This window comes from Vespa velutina, chromosome 6 (genome assembly GCF_912470025.1).
Source record: "Vespa velutina chromosome 6, iVesVel2.1, whole genome shotgun sequence".
NCBI lineage: Eukaryota > Metazoa > Arthropoda > Insecta > Hymenoptera > Vespidae > Vespa > Vespa velutina.
Genome location: NC_062193.1, coordinates 9,066,952 through 9,089,224, shown reverse-complemented (window position 1 = coordinate 9,089,224; position 22,273 = coordinate 9,066,952). Strand labels below are relative to the sequence as shown.

At 39.4% G+C, this 22,273-nt stretch overlaps 2 protein-coding genes across 8 annotated transcripts; both read left to right on the top strand.

Annotated features, from left to right (window-relative positions):
• The first annotated feature begins 44 nt into the window (after positions 1-44).
• On the top strand, positions 45-11,857 carry LOC124949620. 7 transcript variants are annotated; one of them, XM_047494992.1, is made up of 6 exons: positions 45-887; positions 8,870-9,062; positions 9,511-9,718; positions 9,870-10,231; positions 10,319-11,049; positions 11,342-11,501. In XM_047494992.1, the coding sequence occupies exons 3-6, from the start codon at positions 9,537-9,539 to the stop codon at positions 11,366-11,368; spliced, it is 1,302 nt and encodes a 433-aa protein (XP_047350948.1). In that variant the 5' UTR covers positions 45-887; positions 8,870-9,062; positions 9,511-9,536; the 3' UTR covers positions 11,369-11,501. The 7 variants fall into 7 exon arrangements, with proteins under 7 accessions (XP_047350948.1, XP_047350945.1, XP_047350946.1 ...); XM_047494989.1 differs by having other exon boundaries at positions 46-887; positions 8,870-8,962; positions 9,534-9,718; positions 11,355-11,857; XM_047494990.1 differs by having other exon boundaries at positions 46-887; positions 8,870-8,962; positions 11,355-11,857.
• A 659-nt stretch (positions 11,858-12,516) lies between these two features.
• Positions 12,517-21,625, top strand: LOC124949837. Its single transcript, XM_047495568.1, has 13 exons — positions 12,517-12,765; positions 13,999-14,109; positions 14,396-14,547; positions 15,178-15,244; positions 15,390-15,622; positions 15,705-17,457; positions 18,365-18,436; positions 18,511-19,084; positions 19,660-19,971; positions 20,122-20,180; positions 20,609-20,772; positions 20,858-21,033; positions 21,145-21,625. The coding sequence occupies exons 2-12, from the start codon at positions 14,011-14,013 to the stop codon at positions 21,030-21,032; spliced, it is 3,660 nt and encodes a 1,219-aa protein (XP_047351524.1). The 5' UTR covers positions 12,517-12,765; positions 13,999-14,010; the 3' UTR covers position 21,033; positions 21,145-21,625.
• The last annotated feature ends 648 nt before the right edge of the window (positions 21,626-22,273 follow it).

Sequence of the window (22,273 nt, the reverse complement as noted above, 5' to 3'; positions counted from 1 at the left end):
ATGGATATACGAAGACTACAAAATGATAGGTAAATGTCAAGCACAATTATGCTTCTTATCTTTTTCATAATTTGAAACTATGTGATATAGATATCTAATGATCATACATTTGTTTTTATTTCACAGATATTCTTTTGTAAGTAGTTGTATGACATCAGAAGAGTTTCGTGTACCAACTTCTTGCAAAGTACCAAAATCTCTTAGAAAGTATAGTAAAAGTCCTATTAATACATAAAAAAGAAAATAAGTATGTATATCCATTGGTCTAATGCCAAGAATTTGGATGCTATTATGGAAATTCTTTGCTAGCTATAATTTTTTATTTCTTTTTGTTTTCATAATAAATTGAATGATATAATCGAAAAAATAATGATAATTATAATTAAAAAAAAAAAAAAAAAAAAAAGAAAAAGAAAAATGTGTAAAAAAGCAAAGAATTTCATAATAAAATCAAACAATACAACGAGTCAATTAATTATATTTATTACAGTACGTTTTTCGTAGAAACATATCTTGAAATTATCAACTTATTCGAATGGTAATTAATTCTTATTACCGTAGTTTATTATATGTGAAAATCTATGATATAGAGATAGGAAAGGAAATTGCAATCGTGAATCGCACAAGAAGGTCGCCTCACGTATGAACGAGCGAATGGTCGCGCGCACATGCGACTAGTCGTGGGTAAACTCGCGAGTAGTTTGTGGGCCAGGTTCGCGTTACTAAGAAACAGAACTTTCAGTTTCTTTTAGGAGATCGCGAGTGCAGCATCTCGTTAATGTAACAGGCGCGTTCTGGTACGTGCGTGAAAGTTTCTGTCTTCGAAGCGGCCAACATCCTCCTCCATACAGGGAAGATTATCGAAAGGGTCTGTCGTAGGTAGATAGGTAGGTGTATAATAAGATTATAAATAGACATTTTCGTTTCATTTTCTTTCATTTGTATTTATTATTTTTTCTTTTTTCTTTTTTTTTTCTTTTACAATTTTATTTAACTCTTCTTGATATTTTTTTTAATTTTCAGGTCTATTGCATTTTATTTATAAACGTTTGTTTATTCCGATACACTCAATCTCTTCCCAATATTAAGAGTCTTCTTCGCTCGATATTTAGTCAAATGTTAATTTTCAAAATATTTCGAGGCATACGTAACACAGAAAAATGATAATATAATAAAAAAACGATTGCGTCGGATTAATTTCTTAATTGCGTGCGAGAGAAAGAGCAATGCATTTATGGTAAAGCATGGAGTTGGCCGGTTTATCGCTTGCATCAGTTTCATCGAATGTAACCGGTCGCGAAGTAGTTTTCGAAGAAGGAACAAATTGAGATTGGTATAAGAACAAAACGTAATGTTATCGGTTTAGTAACTTTCGAATTAAAAAAGGTTTTCTAAATTAGGATTTAACAAGAAATATTCCGAATAAGTATTGCTTTATTGTTGTACGTTAACGATTGTTATGGAGGTAATTAAACTCTAAGTAATTATTAAAACTAACATAACAATTCAAACATAGACGTACCGAATAGAAATTTTAAATCATTACCACATTTATTTTTATTACGGCCAAAGGATCGTATTTGCAAATGATTTATATAATAATTAATAGATAAAGTAAAGTATTCTTTTCATGCTATTTCAATATAGCGCGGCTAATTTGAAATTTCTTTTTCCATAGAAACTGTAGAACGAAATGTTACTTTGCAACATATCCTTTCCTTACCACGGTAACATTATTTATATGAGTCAAAGACATATCGATTTACTCCATTGGTAAGCACTGACCGTGCAAATCGTAATCTTGACTACTTATTCAGTCATAATTTTAAGACCAATCGAACGAAGTCAATTTCATTTTCACGACTCTCCCTTTCGTTCAGTCTATACACGTACCTACTTACGTAGAATATTCAGGGTTCGCTGAGCGCGATAATTTGCAAGATTAAAGAGCGAGATATTATGAAGGTAGTGGATCGTAATTCATTGAGAGATAAACTGTTTAGAGGTATTTCGAGATCTTTGAAAGGTCATTACGAAGAGGCGAGTGAATTTTAATTATTTCAAAAGATCTTTTTTTTTTCTTTCTTTTTTTTTTTTTTATTTGATACGAAGCGACGCTGAAAATAACCACTCGAAATTTAGATGGTTGATTCATCGAAAATCAACAGACCTTCGTTTCATTTCGTTCATTGCATAGATATAGATATTGCCTCATTCAGAAAGATTATTTGTATTGGTATTGTTTGGTACGGTTTGAGAGGTCGCATTTCTATAATTGAAAGTTTTCGTGCATGACGTCGTAAGAAGACACGGATGCCACTTATCGATACAACTATAGTATGCCGTAACTTAGTTTTTCTATGTGAAACATGGGACAGGTTTTTCTTCGGTATTAAGTAACGCGGTTCGTTTCTTCTTCCAAGTTCTCGTTTTCTACTTTTGATCGCCCAATGGTCAAGCTATTTCTAGCCACCGGTTAAAACCTACAGGATAACATAACACATTCTATCTATAAAATAGATTCTTTCGTTCGTACAGAGATAGCAGAGTCGAATAAAAATCTCTCTCTCATTATTATAACCATCATTTCAAAGGTATATCGAAATAATAACTTTTAATTTCACCGGATGAGCCATTGCACAAGGTCACTCATATGAATCTAAATGTAAGGGAAAGGAAAGAAAGACTTAGAGAAAGTGAAAGACGCAAAATGAAATACATATGACTGATAAGGATAAGAGGAAGAATTTGAAGGACGAAATAGGAACGGAATGAATAATTTTCGAAACGATGACCCTCCTTGTCACGATGACATCGAGGGTTACGAAATTACAAGAAGCAGATAGCTACTCGTACTCCTTGGTAATCTATACCTATATATATATTCCTATAATATATATACACGTTAGAGTCGAAACATGAGGTTTATTATAACGGCGCCTTACGATCAATGAATCTTCTTTCGAGCTCCCGTGCTTTGGGTCAAAAAGTCAGGGTCGTTCTCTGTGCCTCATTTGTATCTTTCTCAATTTCTTTCTCTTTCTCTCTCTCTCTCTCTCTCTCTCTTTCTCTCTTTTTCTCGATTATCCTCATCATCGAATTTTGTCATTATACGTCTATCTTTATATATCTTCTGATAAACCCAGTCCCTTTTCTTTTGTTTAAAGAAACAATCGTTCTAATATCAATTCGAGTAATATCAAAAATATTATTTCAATTATAAACATTTAATTTTATGTATAAAATTAGTTCGCTTAGAAGAAAGTTTTTCCTTCGAGGAAGAGTTTCGAGTTTAATCATTGCAACTTATCTTGCATGTTGCATGCCATAAAACGATTAAAATTACGTCCTATCTTCTGTATTACGTTCTAAAGTATTGATAATAAATAAGAATTTTCTTTCTAGGCGTATTTGATTTAGTATAGATTTAGATTTCCGGTGATTGTAAGGAAGCGAGGATGTATAATATCATAATCATCGATGTTTCTTTTGATTTGATACTAGAAAGTATACGATGAGATATTTCATTTTCGAAAAATAATTGACATAACCGGAAGACACTTAAAGAAGATATAGTTTTGCAATGTCTAGTTTAAAATATCATTCGAAATTTATGTATATATGTATATATATATATACATATATATATATACTAAAAAGTAGGTTGAATCTTTGCGGTTTATACTTTCTAAGATTGGATTAGCCATCGGTATGAACGATATAAGGATGTCATCTCTAGAATGCGTGAAATTTTAAGCAACTATCAACGTACGAACGGAAGACTTTCTACAATTATTGTGAATGAGAGTGATAGCTGTCGAATGTTTTTATTCTTTGTACATATATATATATACATATACTTTCAAAAAATATATATAGAGAGATGATCAAACTTTCAACCAACGAATTATCATTTTTCTACGAAGCTTCGTGAATTCGCTTTCGAGTTTCACGTGAACGCAAACCGTAAAATAATTACCATTGATATTAAGGAAACACATATGATCTTTCTCGATTAATCAAAAGATCCATTTCCCGAAAAGTATTTTTGCAAATTCATTAAGTATTTTTTACATTCGCTGTTGTTAATTACGATTGATTCGTTAAACTTTCCTGTCGTTCCTTCTTGACTCGCTAAGCACGTAGCGAAAGCATGTAGCGAAAGCACGTAGAGCGATTACATGTTCATTCGTATTATAAAAACGTACTACTACTACTATTATTACTACTACTACTATGACGACGACGACGACGACGACGACGACGACGACGACGACGACGACGACGACGACGAGGGAAGATATATCCTTTACATTATACTGACGTAATCGATGCCTCGAACCTGAAGCGTGCGTATTCTTAACATTTATAGAGTTGCGAAGCAATTGTCAATTTTTTAATACTTTCTCTGTGAAGAAAAATCCTGGGTTCTTTCGTCGATTGACTTAGAAAAACATCGGAATTTCATTAATAGTAATTTATTATCGAAAGATTTTAACAAGGATAAATAGATCGAATAAAATAAAGGAACATAAAAAAGCATTGAGGTAACATTCGATAATAGAAATTAGAAAGAAATTCGAATGGAAATTTTTCGGTTCGATGATTAGCTCGATTAGAAATCACAATCGCGCGTTAAAACTTTCGATGCCCGTGAAAGTGGTCGCGTGGATCTTTTTGGGTCCAGCGACCGCACCAGCAGCCCGAGGTGAATTCTCTCTTTTTCATTCTCTCTTTTGTTCGATTTATTACAAAGAGTATAAGAAAGGAAGAAAGATATTCTCTTTCCTTTAGCGACGAAACAGGGGAGACGTGTTTTCTCGCGACGGTACTGTTGCCCGAGTGAAAGTCCCCGAGTCAAATATTTTTTCGCGGCTGTGTTTCGTGGACCCGTTTTGCGATCTTCCTATACGACTTCTTAGCGCCTACGTATCGATACTCGATACCTTCGATCTCGCGTATTCTCTTTCGTTCTTATTTCTCGAAGTACGTTTGAAGTTATTTTAACGTAAGATAAAGGGGCACAGCTGTTTTATAACACTCATAACGACAATTATCATGGATGTAATAACACTCGTTGGCACGAGTGCGATGGTGTGTCTCGTTGTAAACTCGTTTGAAACTCGTTGAAGGATATTGGCCATGAGAACTATACAGCGTTCTATATTCTAACTAGCGTTCTAACTTGAGAATTAGTCGATAGGAACTTTACGGATTTTATGGAAATACGTATGAAATAGAATCGAAGGGAAAGAAACGGCGGCAGGAAATTGTTAAAATCTTTCGTGTTCGATCAACGTCCAGATCAAGATCTTGATCGTAGTCTCGATCGTCTCTCGTTCGGCTTTTGTAACTGTTTGTCGATCGACATTCCAGGGTGCACCGTGTGTAATACGTAAACATCGAGGAGCGGGCCCGACAGGACGGTGCCGACGTGAAAGTGGTCGGCTGGAAGTGGCGGAATGCGGAGTGTCGGCCGCCGCACAGCGTGTACGTTGATCAACGCTACTAGCTAATTGGACTATGTATCGTTCGCCTACTCCTCCACTTTTATTGTACTACTATATGTATTATATATGAACTAGAAAGAACGATAATGGCGTAAGACTCTTTACTTTTCGTTCATCGTTCCATTCGATTACTCTCATTAATCGTATCGTACCGTTACGTACTCTTGATCGGAATTCAAGTAAACGATAGATACTCGAAACTATCTATCCATCTATTTATCGATCGATCGATCGATCGATCGATCAACAGAATACATGAATTTCGCAAGAATAGAAAGAAATTTACGGAAGAAGAACGACGAATCGGATCGTGTTTATCTGGGCCATTAAAGAAAGCGTTACGAGGTCGAAAATTTTCTGCCGTCGAGAAGATAAAAAGAAACGGTGCTACGAGAGGGGAGTAAAACGGGCGAAAGATACGCGTCGTATAAACCCTCGTACAGATAGATGCGTGGGATCGACGTATTCTAGATTTATATTCCTGAGATTCGTCGAAGAGGGGTAGAGGCGCGAAAGGGGAAAAAGATTTTTCCCAGAGAGACAGGAGGAAAATAACGAAGGATTTTATCCACGAGTAGAATGGAGACCAACGTTGGTACGTTGTTGGAATTTCACCATAAATGTATTTACATATCCCAAGAGATCGTGCGACTTTTGCGACTCTCTTGTGCCTTGATTTACGACGGAGGCGTAGGAATATTCTATCGATGCAACTCGCTAAAAGACTTGGAATATGCGCTATCGCGACGTCGATTACATTGAAAAATAATTCTTTCTTCGAATTCTCTTGCAATTTTGTCGTAGATACGACGAAGAGCCATTGAGATGTTTTTCTTTTCCTTTTTTTTTTTTTTTTTTTTGCTTTTGCTTTTTTTTATTTCGATCGTTCGATCGACGATACCTACATACACTCTCATACTTATTTCTATATACGATTCCGACCAAAGCAAGTTCCGAGCTTTATCGTGGGTTTTTCGTTCGAGAGTAAAACATTAAGAAAAAGGAGGCGATATTTTGTATTCGTGTCAGCTTATATGGAACGTCCCGGATAACGTAACGTGAACGCGAACGCGAACGCGCTCGTACCTTCGCGCTGTCCAATTTCTTGCGTGAACATGACGAATGTGAAAGCGACCTTGAATCGCGGATCATCTGCCCGCATCGATAAATATTTGGGTGAAAGATACTTTCGGCGTGGACTCAATGACACAAATCTATAGGACACTACGGAGTTTACGAGGAGAACGAGTCTCCATCAATCCAATCCACATTATTGCCGATCGATTCGATTTAATTATCGTCTTTGATTCGCGATTAAAGGTATCACGTTGTATTAGAGCCGTTAATTATTCATCTTTTTTTACAAAAGTCCTGTCGAAGATGTAGAACGAAGATAATCACGAGATTACGTGTTCTCGATCTTTGTTAGATGTGTTACGTGTTCTACACATATTACACATATAATTGATCTAATCCTCGACGAAGGAGGACGTATAAATCGATTCTTGCAAAATAGAACGAGTAATATGCGTTATATCGTGTTTGCAATAAATATTTCCCGCCTTCTGAAAAGCCTCTTGCAAAATAGATATATCGAGAGAGCTAAAGTGAGAAACAGAGAGAGCAAGAGAGAGAGAGAGAGAGAGAGAGAGAGAGAGAGAGAGAACTTACGATGGTCTCTCGAGTTCTCTTTTTCTCCCTAGTTTACGATTACGCCATTGGCTTAGGTGTCTGTTTATAACATGGTTGAGAAGGCAAGAAGAGGATGGGGGAATCGACGAGGTGAGAATACGATAATCTCCTTCGTTCGTTCGCTCGCTCGCGATGTCACGACGCGTATGGATGTGCCGTGAGCCATTACGACACCTACGAAGTTGCCAAGACAAAGGAGGAGGAATTAAAAAAGAGGGGAGGAAGAGGAGGAGAAGGTAAAGGAGCCGAAGACCGGTAGGAGCGACTCGTCGGAATTCAGCTGGATCATCGATCACAAATCATACCTCGCGTTCTATCTACCAACGACGAGTCACGACGCGTGATCTTTTCTCTCTACTTACTTTCTTTGCTCGTTAACGCGATCAAGAAAAATATCTTCGCACGTTCTGACGAAAAGGAAAAAATCTCAGCCTGAGAGAATTTTTCTTTATTTTTCTCTCTCTCTCTCTCTCTTTCTCTCTCTCTCTCTCTTTCTCTCTCTCTCTCTGTCTCTCTTTGTTTTCTAAGTGTCAAAGATGCGTCGAAAAAGTTGCTGAGAAACGAAACCATCGAATAACGGATACGCTTTGCTCGAAAGAAAGGCAAGAATCTAATGAGCATTTTGATTGCAAGACAAATCTCTGATATATATATATATATAAAAGTGTGGATTAAGACAAAAGAAAACAGTGTCTTAACGATCTCTGTCAGAGATGAATTATCGTTTCTTGATCTTTTAATTGTAAGAAGCGTTTGTTCTTTCATGTTGTACTACCGCTTCTCGTAGACGGGGTCTACGATCTTTGTGATACACGCTTTTACAACGATTAATCATTGTGTGTCAGCACGAGCATAAATAATAGCGTTGCTACATTGACGAGTTTAGAGGATGCGGTGCGGCTTTGTGCGTTCTCAATGATCAACCGATATATGCTTTAGTCGTTATTGTTTTGTGCTACCGTTCGTATATCCAAATTTATTTATTCTTTTCTTTTCTTTTCTTTTTTTCTTCTTTTAAATATATCGTCCATTTGTCATCGAATTTTTTCTCGTGAAAAATAAATCCTGTATAAAAGCCGCCGACTAAGAGCATCGACATTCGTATATATTTACGCGTCGACTGTCATCAGTGCACACGTACGTACAAGAAAAATAAAATAATTGATTGTAATAAGAGTCATATGTGGAAACAAGTTAGCATCGAGTGACTTTACATCAATATTTTTCAACTCTAAGGTCCAGCGTGCTTGTATTCAATACGAACGTCGATCTCATAGTGAAATTTGATTACGAATTTATCATTTATTTGATCGACAGACGTTATTTAATCTCGATAGGTTATTAAGATTTACATCGAAAGCCGACACTCGCGTCGTTTATCTTTTGCTCGGAAAAATCCAAGTCCGACCACGCAAAAGTTGTTCGCGTCACTGTTGAATAATCGTACGTGCAATACGGTCGTAGTCTTTCGGTTAAAACGCCACGGTGCAGCTGGCCTTTTATGAGCAGCCACAAAACTCTGACTCGTGATCGTTCCTACGACCATCATTATGCGGTTAACGAAGCTATAAATAGGAATTATAAACTATTTTCAGTATGGCAACAGCAATGAACTTTGCTTTCGAACGTACCGTACCCACGACCAACGGAGTTATTTCATTTTGCAGGAGGACAAGTGCGAACGTCGAGAGGAAGGAAGAAAAATGTTGCGATGTCGGTGATGACAGAAGAGAGAAGAATCGTGCGTTACAAAGACGACGGTAGGTCGTTCTAAAAGAGCATGCCGCGGTGGTTACTCGCCCTGGACGAACCAGCATCGAACCCATGCGGTAGCATTGTTATCGGCCACGAACCATCGGGGTACGATCTCCCGACTTTCACGAAATACTCTTCTAGAGAGGATTCAACTTGTGGAGGACGTAATGGCGACCTTGCGTAAATTACGCGGCACCGCTCGAAAGCTGACGTAACGAGCTTCGCAAAATTCACCGCTAAATGTTTCAAGGACGTACGGGAAGATTATCAATTTCTCATAAGGAACGTTATTAAATGGTCATGAGGTTTCTCATTCTAGAGATACGATCTATTAGACCTTTTTTTTTTTTTTTCATCGCTCAGGGTAAATCTAATGAGTCTTCTGTAAAGATTACCGATGACCTTTTAAATAAGCAATTCCGCTAAATGATTCTCATAGTGCATAGATACGTACTTTTCTTTTTTGTCTTTACGTCCTTTATCTCGTTTTCCTCGCGTTAACCGGCAGGAATTAATAATTAATCCGTCTTATAACGAGCCGTTTGAGTCTCAGGTTAAACTGTTGGACCGTATCAGGGGATGCTCGAACGCGAGAAAGTCCGTACCGGTGCCGCAATCGCAACGGCCTTGACAGTCTCAACTGGGAACCGGATCAGTCTAGACGGCGTCGTTTCATCCCTGCAATTACCGAACGATCGGTACGCCTGTAACCCCGATAGCATTTATTCAGTCCCTAGAAACGATCTTCACGAAGTGGAATGGTGAGAATATATTTTATTCTCTTTTCTTTATTTATAATTATCTTATCGGAAGGAATGTAAAAAGAATGAAAGTAAAGTTTTGATCGTTTTGGATCGCATGATAAAGTTCCAAGTGGATTCCCTATTAAAACTTTTATATTCCTTTTTTTAGGGTAGAACCTGATTCGGTGGATGCCGAAGTATCAAGATTAGTAGCAGGATCGTCGACAACGACGACGACGACGACGATTACGCGAAATAATCCAAGACGATGTTGCAGAACTTCGACCAGTTCGGGCTACTCGAGCCACTCGCCGCCTTTATCAGCAGGTTCCTATTCCTGTTACGCGTCTGCTGTACCTGGTCAGAGTATTTTTCGTTCAACTGCTCCGCAAACGATGAAAGATCAATTCGGAGGAGGTCTCGCAGTGATACACGAGGGCGAAGCAATTCCACGTCCCATATGGCCGTCTGTCTTTACCAGTGTACCACAAGAATTCTATATCCGCGATGACGGCAAAACCGAATACGATAGTTAGTAACTCTATTCGTTTAATATGTGTCAATGTAAGCATAAATATTAACGATTAGATGTTTTATAAATTATTTCTTGTCTTATAGGAATGTACACGTGTTGCGGATGCGGTTGTACGTACACTTATTCGTGCTACGATTGGAATTACGGCCGACCGACGGGAACGTCAGCGCGCGAGATTCTTTTAGAAATATCAAGGACATTGAACTCCGTTATAGAAGGTGAGACGACGATGACACCCGAAGAGATTTTACAAAATATATCGAAAACCGTGGCTCAGGGGATAAATCTGAAAAAGAGTAGTATTTATGAGTACGTACGTCACAATCCAGCATGGTTGAATGACGGAAAGAACACTTCGTCAATTTTGAGCAGTAAAAATTCGTCACAGTCAACCGGAAAGGATTCGTCGTCGCTTCAAAGTCGTACGAAACACTCGTCTTCCTCGTCATCGACGAGGGTAAATCCGGTGAATTCGAAAGTTTACGGTAGCACCCGTAGATTCTATAATTCGGCTTGGTCAACGTCTAGGTGTACCTGCGACCCATCTAATAGAAACGTCGAATCATCGAGATGCAAAAAGACTAGGCCGGAATTGGAAAAGAAGTCGTCTTCAAGTATGGAGATTCATTGTCAAAAACCATTGGGTTTGTGTACCTGTAAATGCTTTAAAGACTCGACTCAGCAATCTAGAAGGAAACAAGGTACTTGTACCAGTGTTCAGATCGGAGATAGTGAGAAACAGGCGATCGTTGGACTAGACGGTTTAAATCAAAATCGAAATGGTCTTGTTTCTGATGAACCAGAATACACGATGGTGAGTTCGTATAGGTTTGATATCGAGATTAATGAATTTAAAATTGCTAATCTTTCCGACGTTCCAATTATCATTTTAATGAACGAGTTTTCGTATCTTTATACGACCGGTTCTTTCTTTTTTGCAATTATTTTGTTGTAACTGATGGTTTAACACGAGCGCGTTTCTGTGGAAACAGAATTGTTGTCGAAGTTAGTTAGTTGCTCGATATCCAATTGTAGCCATTTCTTTTTTTTTTCTTTTTTTTTTTTTTCTGTATAAAAACTATCGTCAATGTAACCAACGCGTAAAGAGCGATGTTTCAGCAGTTGGAGTGTAGCGACGGTGGTTCCTCGAACGAAGGGATAGTCGTGCCGTCGACGAAAGGTGCCTGGAATCATCACAACACGAGAGGATTCATCGGTGATTTGGATTTCACGTTGGACGTCACGCGTGCCGAACGTTTGGGTCGAGCAATTGCGAAAGCGAAAAGGAATCGGCAATGGTGCAGAGTTCTGACCACTTTATTCGGACTAGTCTTTTTTGTTTTAAGCGTCGTCGTCGTTTCGTTGTCGGTGACAAGGGGTCGAAAAGTTTTCGGTAGCATGTGAAAAAGCTCTTTTTTAAGGAACTAAAGCGTCTTGCGACTGATATTCTTTGCTAAGTACGTATTTCTCAGTACCTTATACCAGTTAAGTAAAAATCCGCAGGGTTCAGGAAGGGTCCTGCAAGCAATATATGGCTGTGACCATGTCCTTGTATATCTTATGTTTTAAATGATGTGTGTATTCCGAAAGCAATGGCATTAAATAAAGAGAAGACGATAAGATATGATTCTATCATCTGGCGAGCGGAACGACTATGATACGTTCTGTTATCGTATAGTATAATCTTTAATGGTCTGATGAAGTTAAAAAGAGTCTTACGTACCATCCCTCCCTCCCTCTCTCTCTCTCTCTCTCTCTCTCTCTCTCTCTCTCTCTCTCTCTCTCTCTCTTCTACGTTACAAATATATTTCACGTATCCCTACTCTCGCCCACGCTCATAAATATACTCTGGCAAACGGATCGAAACTTCGTTAGAATCGACACGAGGAGACGATCTCTCACGTCTCGTTTCTTCTACGCTCGAGAGAAATTCTCAGCGTAAGTAGAGGCTCGTTGAAATATAAAAAGGAAGTAGAGTTAATATAAGGAGGAAGTATAAGTATAAGGAGGAACGCGGAAGATAAGAGAGAGAGAGAGAGAGAGAGAGAGGAAGAGGAAAGGGAAGAAGAAAATAGGAGGAAGCCGAAGAAGAGGAAGAAACATAAGGGCCGCATTACCGAAGCGTTACCGAAGCGTTACCGAAGCGTTACCGAAGCGTTACCGAAGCTTAACTTGTCGCGGAAATCGAAGCTCAAATTGAAATAGATCGATCAGTAAATAGATCGAGCCATCGGAAAGCACGACGGGACACGGAGGAGCCGTGTATTTGCGTCTTGTAAGTCGAGCGTCGGTGATCGAGCCTTCTGGCAAAGCTCGTCGTGACACCGTTTCGGTGGACTGCTCAAGCCGGGCCGTTGCCCGGGCGCGTTTCGTTGCGTTTCGTTGCGTTTCGTTGCTTCGCGCTGAACGAAGAAAATTCACATTTCTACCTTTTTCACTTTGCTTTCACGATTCCGATCGTCTTCGAATGCAGTGATCAACGTTATCTTGTCAGTGTGCTCTCGCTTGCACTCTTAATCTTTTCTTTCTGGCAAGTACTTATCATCTATAGCTCTCTCTCTCTCTCTCTCTCTCTCTGTCTCTCTTTTACTCTCTCGTATATGTACACCCTCTTTCGTGAATTATATCGGAAGAATGATAACTCACGTGTGGCAAACAATATTGCGAAGCTTACGTAAGGCATAAGGGAAGGGATGGGATGTCTTCACGTGACGTTGTCGATTCTGGACGCTGTGAAACATTCTTAAGATATCGTGCAGTTTTAGGATCATCGTTTCAAGGAATAACACAGTTCGAACGCTCGTGTTTGAGATTTATGAGAGTATCGAAAGAAGAATCAGCCGTGTAGGATGAAAAAGGGGCCGTTGACTTGGAACGTAAAATAGCTTTCTTCAACCTGACGTAGATTAAACTCGTAGGTCCAAACGTGATAATAAAGAAAACACATTCTCCCCGATCGTGTGTGTAGAAACGATCGATCAAATTTAGAGAGAAAATAAAAATAAAACAAAATAAAAAAAAAAAATAATATTAGGGTAAGGTGTAATAGCAAAGAAACATATAAACGACCGTGATTAAATGTCTTTATTTAGAAGACTCTTGCAGGGGATTATGCAAAATAAGTTCAGGCATACATAGCAGGTACATAAAGAGAATGTTTTGTGTAATATGAATAATGACCAACAATTGCCGTGTGTCTCATTTATCTCGCACTTATACTAATGACGACTACATTCGCGCTTACTTACGTCTATTTCCGCGTACATAAGACGAATTGGTCGAGTCAGCCGGCGAAAGGTCGACCAGGCTTTTCCTTTTAGCGTGCAACCAGCGAGATACATTAAAAAGTACAAATAATTTTTCTCGGTAAAACGATCGCGAACTAATCGAATTAATTCTTTCTCCATTTTGAAAATAAGAAAATAAAGAATTTTCATTCTATCGCATTATTAATTATTAATTAGATATAAATTTGAAATAAAAGATACCATTAGTATTCGTCGAAAAATTTGTACTCCTGTTTACTCTTATATATCTCTCTGAATCCTCCTACGCGCTCGTTCATAGTAAACAGGAAGAAGGAAAGATCGATGATTAAAAATAGAGATTCCTCCTTGACTTCCTTTCGCATGAATTATTTGTTGTTGATTTCGTTTTAACGATGTCATATAATTTCCATCTTATGTTTTATGGGACGTGGGCAATGCTTTTGTAGAGTAGTTAACTAACGGATACTAATCTAACATATTAAACGTAATTTCAGATGTAGATCAGCATGGCGATTAACATAAAATTTACAAAATTCGATAACACACCATGGGGCTTTCGATTAGCGGGTGGCAGCGATTTTCCACAGCCATTGACGGTCATCAAAGTACGTATTTTATGATTAACGATAACAAATTTGTTAAGTAAAACACGATTGATCGTTTAAATACGATCGAATGGCTTTGGCATTTAATGTTATTTCGAGCCAAAAGTGTCATCCAAAAGTGATGCCAAGTTTTAGTAAGGTTTACACCGATCCTGACGTTAATTAGAGTTCAATGGACGATCACGAGCATATACGACCCCGTATATTTCTATCCGTAACATTTACGTCAATTAATCGAATTTAAGACTCTCTCGGATTCGATAAATTTTGGCCGTTCCATTTGCAGGTTAACGAAGGGAGTCTTGCAGAATGTATGGGTATAAAAGTGGGCGATGTCGTGGTAAGATTAAACGATCAACCGATCAGCAGTTTGACGCATGGACAAGCACACGAGGCTCTCAAACTGGCAGGCAACAATTTCGTTCTTGGTGTACAAAGGTAAGTATCTTCGCGAGACTTTATCGATACGTTCGACGTCGACGCGATAAAACTTGACAATCACATTTTTTTTTTTTACTTTTGTCACCCCGAAATCCATAATAATGAAGAACTATCTTCTCGGTCGATGAAATAACAACAACAACAACAACAACAACAACAACTTAGTTATGGTATACATGTGCGTACTAAAGAATATCTTACGGATAGCAAGCTAGCAGCCACGAGTCTGGAAAAACGAGTCAAAGTGCACGCACGCTTGTCACTCTCTCTCTGACTTTATATATAATCCAACGTAGCCAGAATATCCCGGTGCGTACAAGAGTCTACGTGTGGCAATGTATTGCAACCACTTATAAATAGGTGACCCAGAATGAAATCTGTTTATCATTGGTCGCTGGTAATTTTATTACTGGCTTTTCATACCGCACTCGCGTCACCCCTCCTTCTCTACCGATTCTTCATTACCCTTTGGTTCGCGCTCGGGATCACACGAGAACGAATAAACAAAATTTAATATCGGCTAACCGTGTATTTTAAGGAGCTAGCTGTAAGTCGAAAAGTATGAGATTTTAATAAGCTGAAACACGATATCATTTCTCTTCGTTCTTTTTTTTTTTCTCGTTGTAGGGAGGAAGAAGCTCGTAAGGCTCTCGAGGCTATACCCGACGAGAACATTGTCCCGTATAATATTTCGGTGAGTTAACTCGTTGGATTTTTTCTCTTGTTTCATTCGTAAGAACAAAAAAAAAAAAGAAAAGAAAAGAAAAGAAAAGAAAGAATAAAGAAGAATCGATCGGATTCATCGATTCGAATCGGAGCGTTAAATTCTTCTGTCATAGCTCGCAGATTTGCCACCAGTTTTCCCGGAGAAAATTCTGTCGGAAGATACGATTTTGGAGAAGCACGAGGTAGTGATCGAACGTTTACCGACCCCGGATAAGGTTGAGGAATTGCCGGACAAGCCGAAGGACGCCAACAGCGAGATTATACCGAATCAGAATCTCACCGACGAGGAGATCGCCCAATTGATTCTCGAAGAGGAAGAATTGCTTCCCGATAAGGGAGTATTAGGGTAAATCGTGTGTAATATTGATTGAGAGATTTGGAAAAAAGATTCGTATATATAGGAGAGATCGATTTGAATGAATCAACAGGGTGAACTTCAATAAGCCCAAGCCTCGCGCTACAGTGTTGAAAAGTTCGAAGGTCTTGGAGGAGCTTCAACACATCGCCGCAGCTCCACCACCGGACGTAGAGGAACGTCATCACATTTCGACCTTTTTAAAGAAGCCGGATCGACCTATACCGAAGGCTAAACCTCGCGAACCATCGGAGGGAGAACCGTACAGAGTAGTAATAAAGAAGCAGTCGAAGAAGAGCGTGATAGCACGTTTGGTGGAGAAGGGTCTGATACCACCTGGAAGCCTCGACACGCCTGAACCAACGTCCGAGGTAAAGATGTACGCCCCCGAGGAATCTAACGAAGAATCTAACGAAATTGGGACGGCCGTCCACGAGATCGATGTCCCTAAACTTCTACGACATTCGATCCGATCTAACGATTTCCCAGATCCCATTGAAGAGCCTACTCTCGATCTCGTTTCCGTTAAAACCTTGACTACTAATCCGAATCCTCCCACGTGTCTTCCTTCCTTAACTCTTCGTCGATCGACGATCAAGCCAAAGCGTCTCTACACGAGAGCTCGTTACTTCGAGAGATCTCTCCTCGGATATCGTAAGGATTCCGACAGAGTCACTCTCGCCTATCTTCTCGAACTTATTCTGGGAAAATCTTCTCCCAATGGGACGTTCGGACGGATAAGAAGGAGGGGCCGTTACATCGAGACTTATCTCGAACGGGAGGACATCTGGTTCAAATCGATGTTTAAGGTTTTCTTCGCTAAAAGAAACGATATTACGAAGGGAAGAAGGTTCAGCAAGCCTCGATACGCCGAGCGACTCCTGACGGCGAATTCTCTTAGAGGGGAGTTCGTTGAGAGAAGGAACACCGCGAAAATGCAAAAACGACGTTTATGTCCTAAAGCTCGATATTTTGAGCGCGTTCTTGCGAAAGACGTACGACGATTGATCGAACTTATCAAAGAGATTTCTATTCGCGTAGATTTAGGAAGATTCTTTATTGGCAGTAACGGGAGAGAGATTAGACAGGGTGCTAGACGACGCTCGAGTTTGATCAAGGTCAAGGGTCATTACTTGGAGCGTTGCTTAGCTCGACAAGACTCCTCCGCTATAGTTTCGACGCTTACTTCGACGCTGACGGGTCTTATCGAATCAACGAAACGTCGATCGTCGGAAGTTGCCGACGGACAGCTCGATGTCTCGGTTAAAGCTCGTTCGAGAAGATGCTCCTACGATCGCGCTCACTACGGTGAACGTGCGATCGTACGTAATCTCGAGATTCTCGGCAACCTGGCCGAGAAGATGACCTCGAAGATACTCGGTTGGCGCGAAGGTCGGCCAACGAACGACGACCTTGAAGTATCTCTCTCGAATTCGATCTCCTACGAGGAGGAAGAAGGAGGATTTTCCAAGTTCTTACGGTCCACCGGCGAGTTCGTCTCGGCCGAGGTGTTTCATCGTGGTGGCAGGAGACTATCGAGATCGTCCAAGGTCGTCAAGGTCGACTCCCCTATGGAATCCAACGGCTGGCTCGGTTTGCTCGCTCGACTCTGCGGCCTTGACAATGGCGCTCGTTTCTCCGATGACAGCTTGAAGACGTGCGACGAAAAGATCGTTCGTGAAGCCGATTACGAAGCCCGAAGGTTGTCCTTCGTGCCTACCGTACTTTACAAGGGTCTGACCAATCACATAGGCGTCGATTTTACCAGACTCGTAGCTTACACTTTCGTTCCCTGTGCGTCCGTCGTTTTGTTATACATGTACAAATAAGATCCTTTTGAAAAATCATTTAGATCCCGTCCCGTACGCTTTCTATTTTCGTTTTCAATGCAATCGAATTTCTTTGATCTTGCTCTAGCCTGTATCCTTTTCGTTTTGGTCGTAACAAATTCGTCCAAAGAAATATTAAACGTGGGCTTTTTAATCGGTCGGTTAATTTTGTCGTTTAGTTAGGGCGAAGCATTATAATCGGAATGTTGTATGTTTTAAATCGAAAATAAATTTTCGATATTTGCGTTTCGTAGATCATATTTCGAGTCGCACAGGCTTATTTAAGAATTCCTGTAAATGCATTTTAATTGATACGTTTGCATTTCGCTTTTTGAAAATTAATTGATTTAAATTAGGATTTAAGTGTATTCGTTCTCTCGGGTTAAATGGAACAAAACAAAAAGTGATCGTAAAAAAAAGATCGGTGCGAGTGTAAAACAGTAGGACTATATCGATGTATCTCGAAACGTGCGTTTCTGTTTCCCTTTAACCTAATAATGAAATATATCAATTACAAATAAATCGTCAATCCAGTTTAATAATCGTCATGTTTGCATGTCTATGCGTTCTCCTCGTCGATGTTACTAAAAATACATACACACATATACACCGACACAAATAGATCGAACATTGCGCAGACCTCACACAAAAACGCACATTTCCAGATGTAATACGATTAGCATTCGATCGTTCGAATTAGATCGAATACTAATTGCCAACTGGGTCAATTAATAAATGAGATTGTGAGTCGTGTCGTAACCGTGTTCTTTATTTATTAATCAAAGATATAAGTCAGATAGAGAGCATGCTTGCAAGAGGTAAAATAATGAAGGATCTATCAAACATATCGTATTTTTTATCATTGTACTTTTTAAAAATGAAAAATGACAAAGTGATCGTATAGAATTTGATCGTTTTTAGATCTATTTACTTTGTTAAAGATAAATGGCATCTTCGTGTTCAACCTCTTGCACAGGTTCGATTTGTTATTGCACGCTACGAGATCAAAAATACTCTTTGGTATTGGAAAATAGAAATTCTTCTATTTAGGCAACGACACCGGCAGCAACTCCAGATCTAACTGGGAGATCGAGCGGAGCCAAGACACCAGATTCGCGTCCGGAATCGAAATTGGAAGTGATCGAGAGAACGCAGGACGTGGTAACCGAGAAGATCGAGGAAGTTACTATCGAGGGAAAGGATCCGAACGTTAGTCTTGAGGATCTTCGACAATCGGTCGAGAGGAAAACTGTCGAGGTTGAAGTAGAAAAGCCAGAAAAGAAGGAGGAACAAAGGGAGGAAAGAAAAGAGGAGAAGGAGAAGGAGGAGGAGAAGGAGGAGGAGAAGGATAGGAGGGAGGAACCAATTCTCGCCGGTATCGAGAGACAGATGGCTGAAGTGGCGAGCAAGGTCGATCGGGAGAAGATCAAGGAGCTCGTGAGGACAGAGATCAACCTCGAAAAACAACTGGAGAACGTGCAGAGTCAGTTGCTCGCCCTGAAGCAATTGCCGAGCGAGATCGAGAATCACCTTAGGGTCGTGTCGGAGCAACTGAGGATGATCATGGAGCTGAGCGGGGTTCAAAACGGCGGCAGCACCGCCGGTAGCCGTCGTGGATCGTCAGGTGAAAATCAGCCTTGATCGATTTTCCTCACTTTCCAAGCCGATGAACGAGATTTCTGAACGCCAGCCAAACGAGCCGGCGCCTACGCGCGATTCGCGAATACGACTTCCATTGCCAAATCGTCCAAGCTCATTCTGGATCGTGATTAAAAGATCTCGAGTGGTAAACTTGTCGGTAAACGAGATCGTCGTTGGTAGGAAGTGGGTTGTAACCAAGATGATCGATCCGTCATGAGTTTTGGTTGTAAGCATGTTTATAAGTCTTGTTGGAAATGAAATTTCGTGATATTCGCGCTCGATCCTTCTAGAAGGCTATTTTCGTCTTGTTTATTTATGTGCCTTATGTTATAATATAAATATATTCAAGCTTCTCGCTTTTCATTTCTTTTCTTTCTTTTTTTTCTGTTTTTTCTTTTTTTCTTTTTTTCTTTTTTTTTTCTTTTTTTTTTTTTTTTTTTTTTTTTTGTTTACTTTCGAATCTTTGAGGAAGCGCCATTCGTCATAAGAATTTTGTCATTGAAATCTCCAGGGATATATTACTCGCTTTCTATTATTGACGAAAGTGTGTATTTTCAGAAGATGAAATCGTCGCTGCAAAGCAGTGTCCTCGAGAAAGTAAAGAAGAATTACCGGTAGTGGAAGATATCAAAGAAGAGGATGACGTGGAAACTTCGCGATCCGAACGACCATCGACCGCCATGTCGCAAGAACCACCACGGATAATAGAAACTACTGACGATGAAGAACAAGAAACCGAAACGAGAGAATTGGATGGTACGATCTCTATAAGAAGTAGCGACGACGAAGGTAGTAGGGTCAAGAAATTCGTTGTTTCGTACGAAACCAAAGTTATGAGATCGAGAACAGCTAGTCCAACGCCTTCCTATGGTAAATATCTATCGTTATATGGCACCTAATCATTTATTCAATCATTATAGATCTAGTTGCTATTATTATTAATCTATTATCAACGAAGCGTCCGTGATTACGTGAAAGAACGAGGAAATAGTTATTATACCTTCTTATGCACCATTATAGGTAGTTTTGAACCAGATCCAAACCTGTCACCGAAAGATCAAGTTATTCAGGAGTTGCAGGTATACGAATGAGGGATATTGCGAAGTTTCACTGGAATGGTTTTCATTATCTTTTCTTTTTTTGTATTTAAACGTTGGAGAACACACCGTCCAACATTTCTTTTTTTTTCTTTTTTTTTTTTTTTCTCCCCATGCATTTCATACCACGTTCACCATTCAAACGTTTCAGTAATAATGTTTGAAAGTGATACCTTGTTGTCGAACTATATCCCTTCGTATCGTACTTAACGTTTTCCAATTGGATTTAAGTCTTCTTAGGTTAAAAATAATCTAGGATAGATTATAATATCTTATTTCCCCGTGTCGCACGTGCAACCTTGGAACGTCTTCGATATATTGTATTCCATCGTCTCTTCTATTTGTGTCCGCGTACGTGTAAAAGAATTTGTTTTCTAACTCACTTTCTAATTCACTCGTTACATTTTTAGTACAGGAAAGGGAGAAAACATTCGCAAGATCTCTGGCCCCAGGCTAAACAATTGGAACTCACGTTTGGTCGTAGATGGAGATGTCCAAACGATTTCTTCAACGACGAGATGATAGCCGAAGTATTATCCTCTCAAGCGGAAGTTATTCGCGGGAAAGCACTTGGGTAATGGAGGTCGCTAATTACCGACTAATTATACACTTTTACGCGAAGCTTTCAATTAATTCGCTATGTTTCCATTTACGTGCAGGGTAAACTTTAAGAAATACGAAAAGACAAATCTACCGAATTACGATCATCTGATGAACTCGAGTGTCTATAAGATGATTCATAAGATGGAACGCGAGCCGAAGAAAGGTATACCCGCGAGGCCTCCCAAAGTAAACGCCGCCGAGGACATAATCGAGAGAGTCGTAAGTTTTTAACGTAAGTTCGAAACGTGAGTGTCCTGCTTACGTGGTGACAAACGATATTTAACGAAAGGCAATCGGGTTTCTTGCACATACATACGCCAGCTTTCTTTAATTTCTTTTTCAGAAATAATCGGTATTCAGCCTTGCCGATGACAGAAGTACTTGAAGTATTAGTCACTAATGGAAGAGACGTCAAGTTGAATGAGATCATCGAACGGCCGTGTCGACGATCGAAATAAGAGGAAACAGCCAACAGTCGCAAGAGGAATCAAAGAAAGAATTTCGAAAGGTGTTCGCGTTGAGATATTCGAAAATGTTTTTTTTTTCATTTCTTTTTTTTTTTTTTTTAATCTTGGTTTCACGAGAAGCACGTCATCAATATTCGAACCAATAATCGAAGGTTAATTTATCCGAATGATTTTACATAAATACGTATAAATATTTGATCGTAGACACGAGATTAAATGCGATCGAGTGTGAAGAGCACGTGTGTTGTACACACATCCCTTATATAAACCCATGCATATTTCGGCATATTTTTTGCTCTCGTAGATTCGATTAAGAATTAAGTGTATAACGTTAATAAAAGAAAAATTCACTTTGTAGACGTTATTACGTTATCCATTTTAGGGACATCTTGTTGATCAACGATAAGAGGAAATCCATCGGTAAGTAAGTAACTGAGTTCTCGTTAATTATGTTAATAGTTTTTCTTGGTATGTAAAACGAATCGTACGACGATTCGTGGAAGCGATTACAAACTTGAACGTGGTATCGCCGTATTAGTCGAAAGTCTTTCTTAATTACTTCATTTCCATTTAAACTCATTAATCACGTCGATGAATCAAAGAGACCTCATTTCTCGTTCTACTTGCAAGATACTAGATATTTAACGAATAATTGATCTTATCAAGACGAAAGCTTTTAGACTACTAGTCGATTTTCACACTTTTCTAGACAATGAAGATTAATTACGACTGATATCGCACGAAAATTTTCAAACATGAAATCAGAAACGATCTATAAATCGTTATAGGTCCTTCGCAAATAGATCCCTATTATCGATTACGTCTTTCCTTGACTGTTACAAGAGCTACGTCATTAAAACGAGTCAAACTCGGTGGAAGAACGGACATGAAGGAAGTATGGCCGTTCGATGCCGGAGGCGCTTCCGGAGGCGATTCCGCTACTTCTTCGGATGAGTCTCTCGTACTTTCACCTTTCCGGGATTACCACGAAGTACCTCTCTTGAT

What these genes read in the sequence shown, in the direction of transcription:
- LOC124949620 (XM_047494989.1), top strand. Translation starts at nt 9,537, where the DNA reads ATGCTCGAACGCGAGAAAGTCCGTACCGGTGCCGCAATCGCAACGGCC. An exon ending in CGGCAAAACCGAATACGATA is followed by an intron (nt 10,232 to 10,318) that starts GTTAGTAACTCT and finishes CTTGTCTTATAG; the next exon opens with GAATGTACACGTGTTGCGGA. An exon ending in ATGAACCAGAATACACGATG is followed by an intron (nt 11,050 to 11,354) that starts GTGAGTTCGTAT and finishes GCGATGTTTCAG; the next exon opens with CAGTTGGAGTGTAGCGACGG.
- LOC124949837 (XM_047495568.1), top strand. Translation starts at nt 14,011, where the DNA reads ATGGCGATTAACATAAAATTTACAAAATTCGATAACACACCATGGGGC. An exon ending in CCCGATAAGGGAGTATTAGG is followed by an intron (nt 15,623 to 15,704) that starts GTAAATCGTGTG and finishes ATGAATCAACAG; the next exon opens with GGTGAACTTCAATAAGCCCA. An exon ending in ATTCGCGGGAAAGCACTTGG is followed by an intron (nt 20,773 to 20,857) that starts GTAATGGAGGTC and finishes ATTTACGTGCAG; the next exon opens with GGTAAACTTTAAGAAATACG.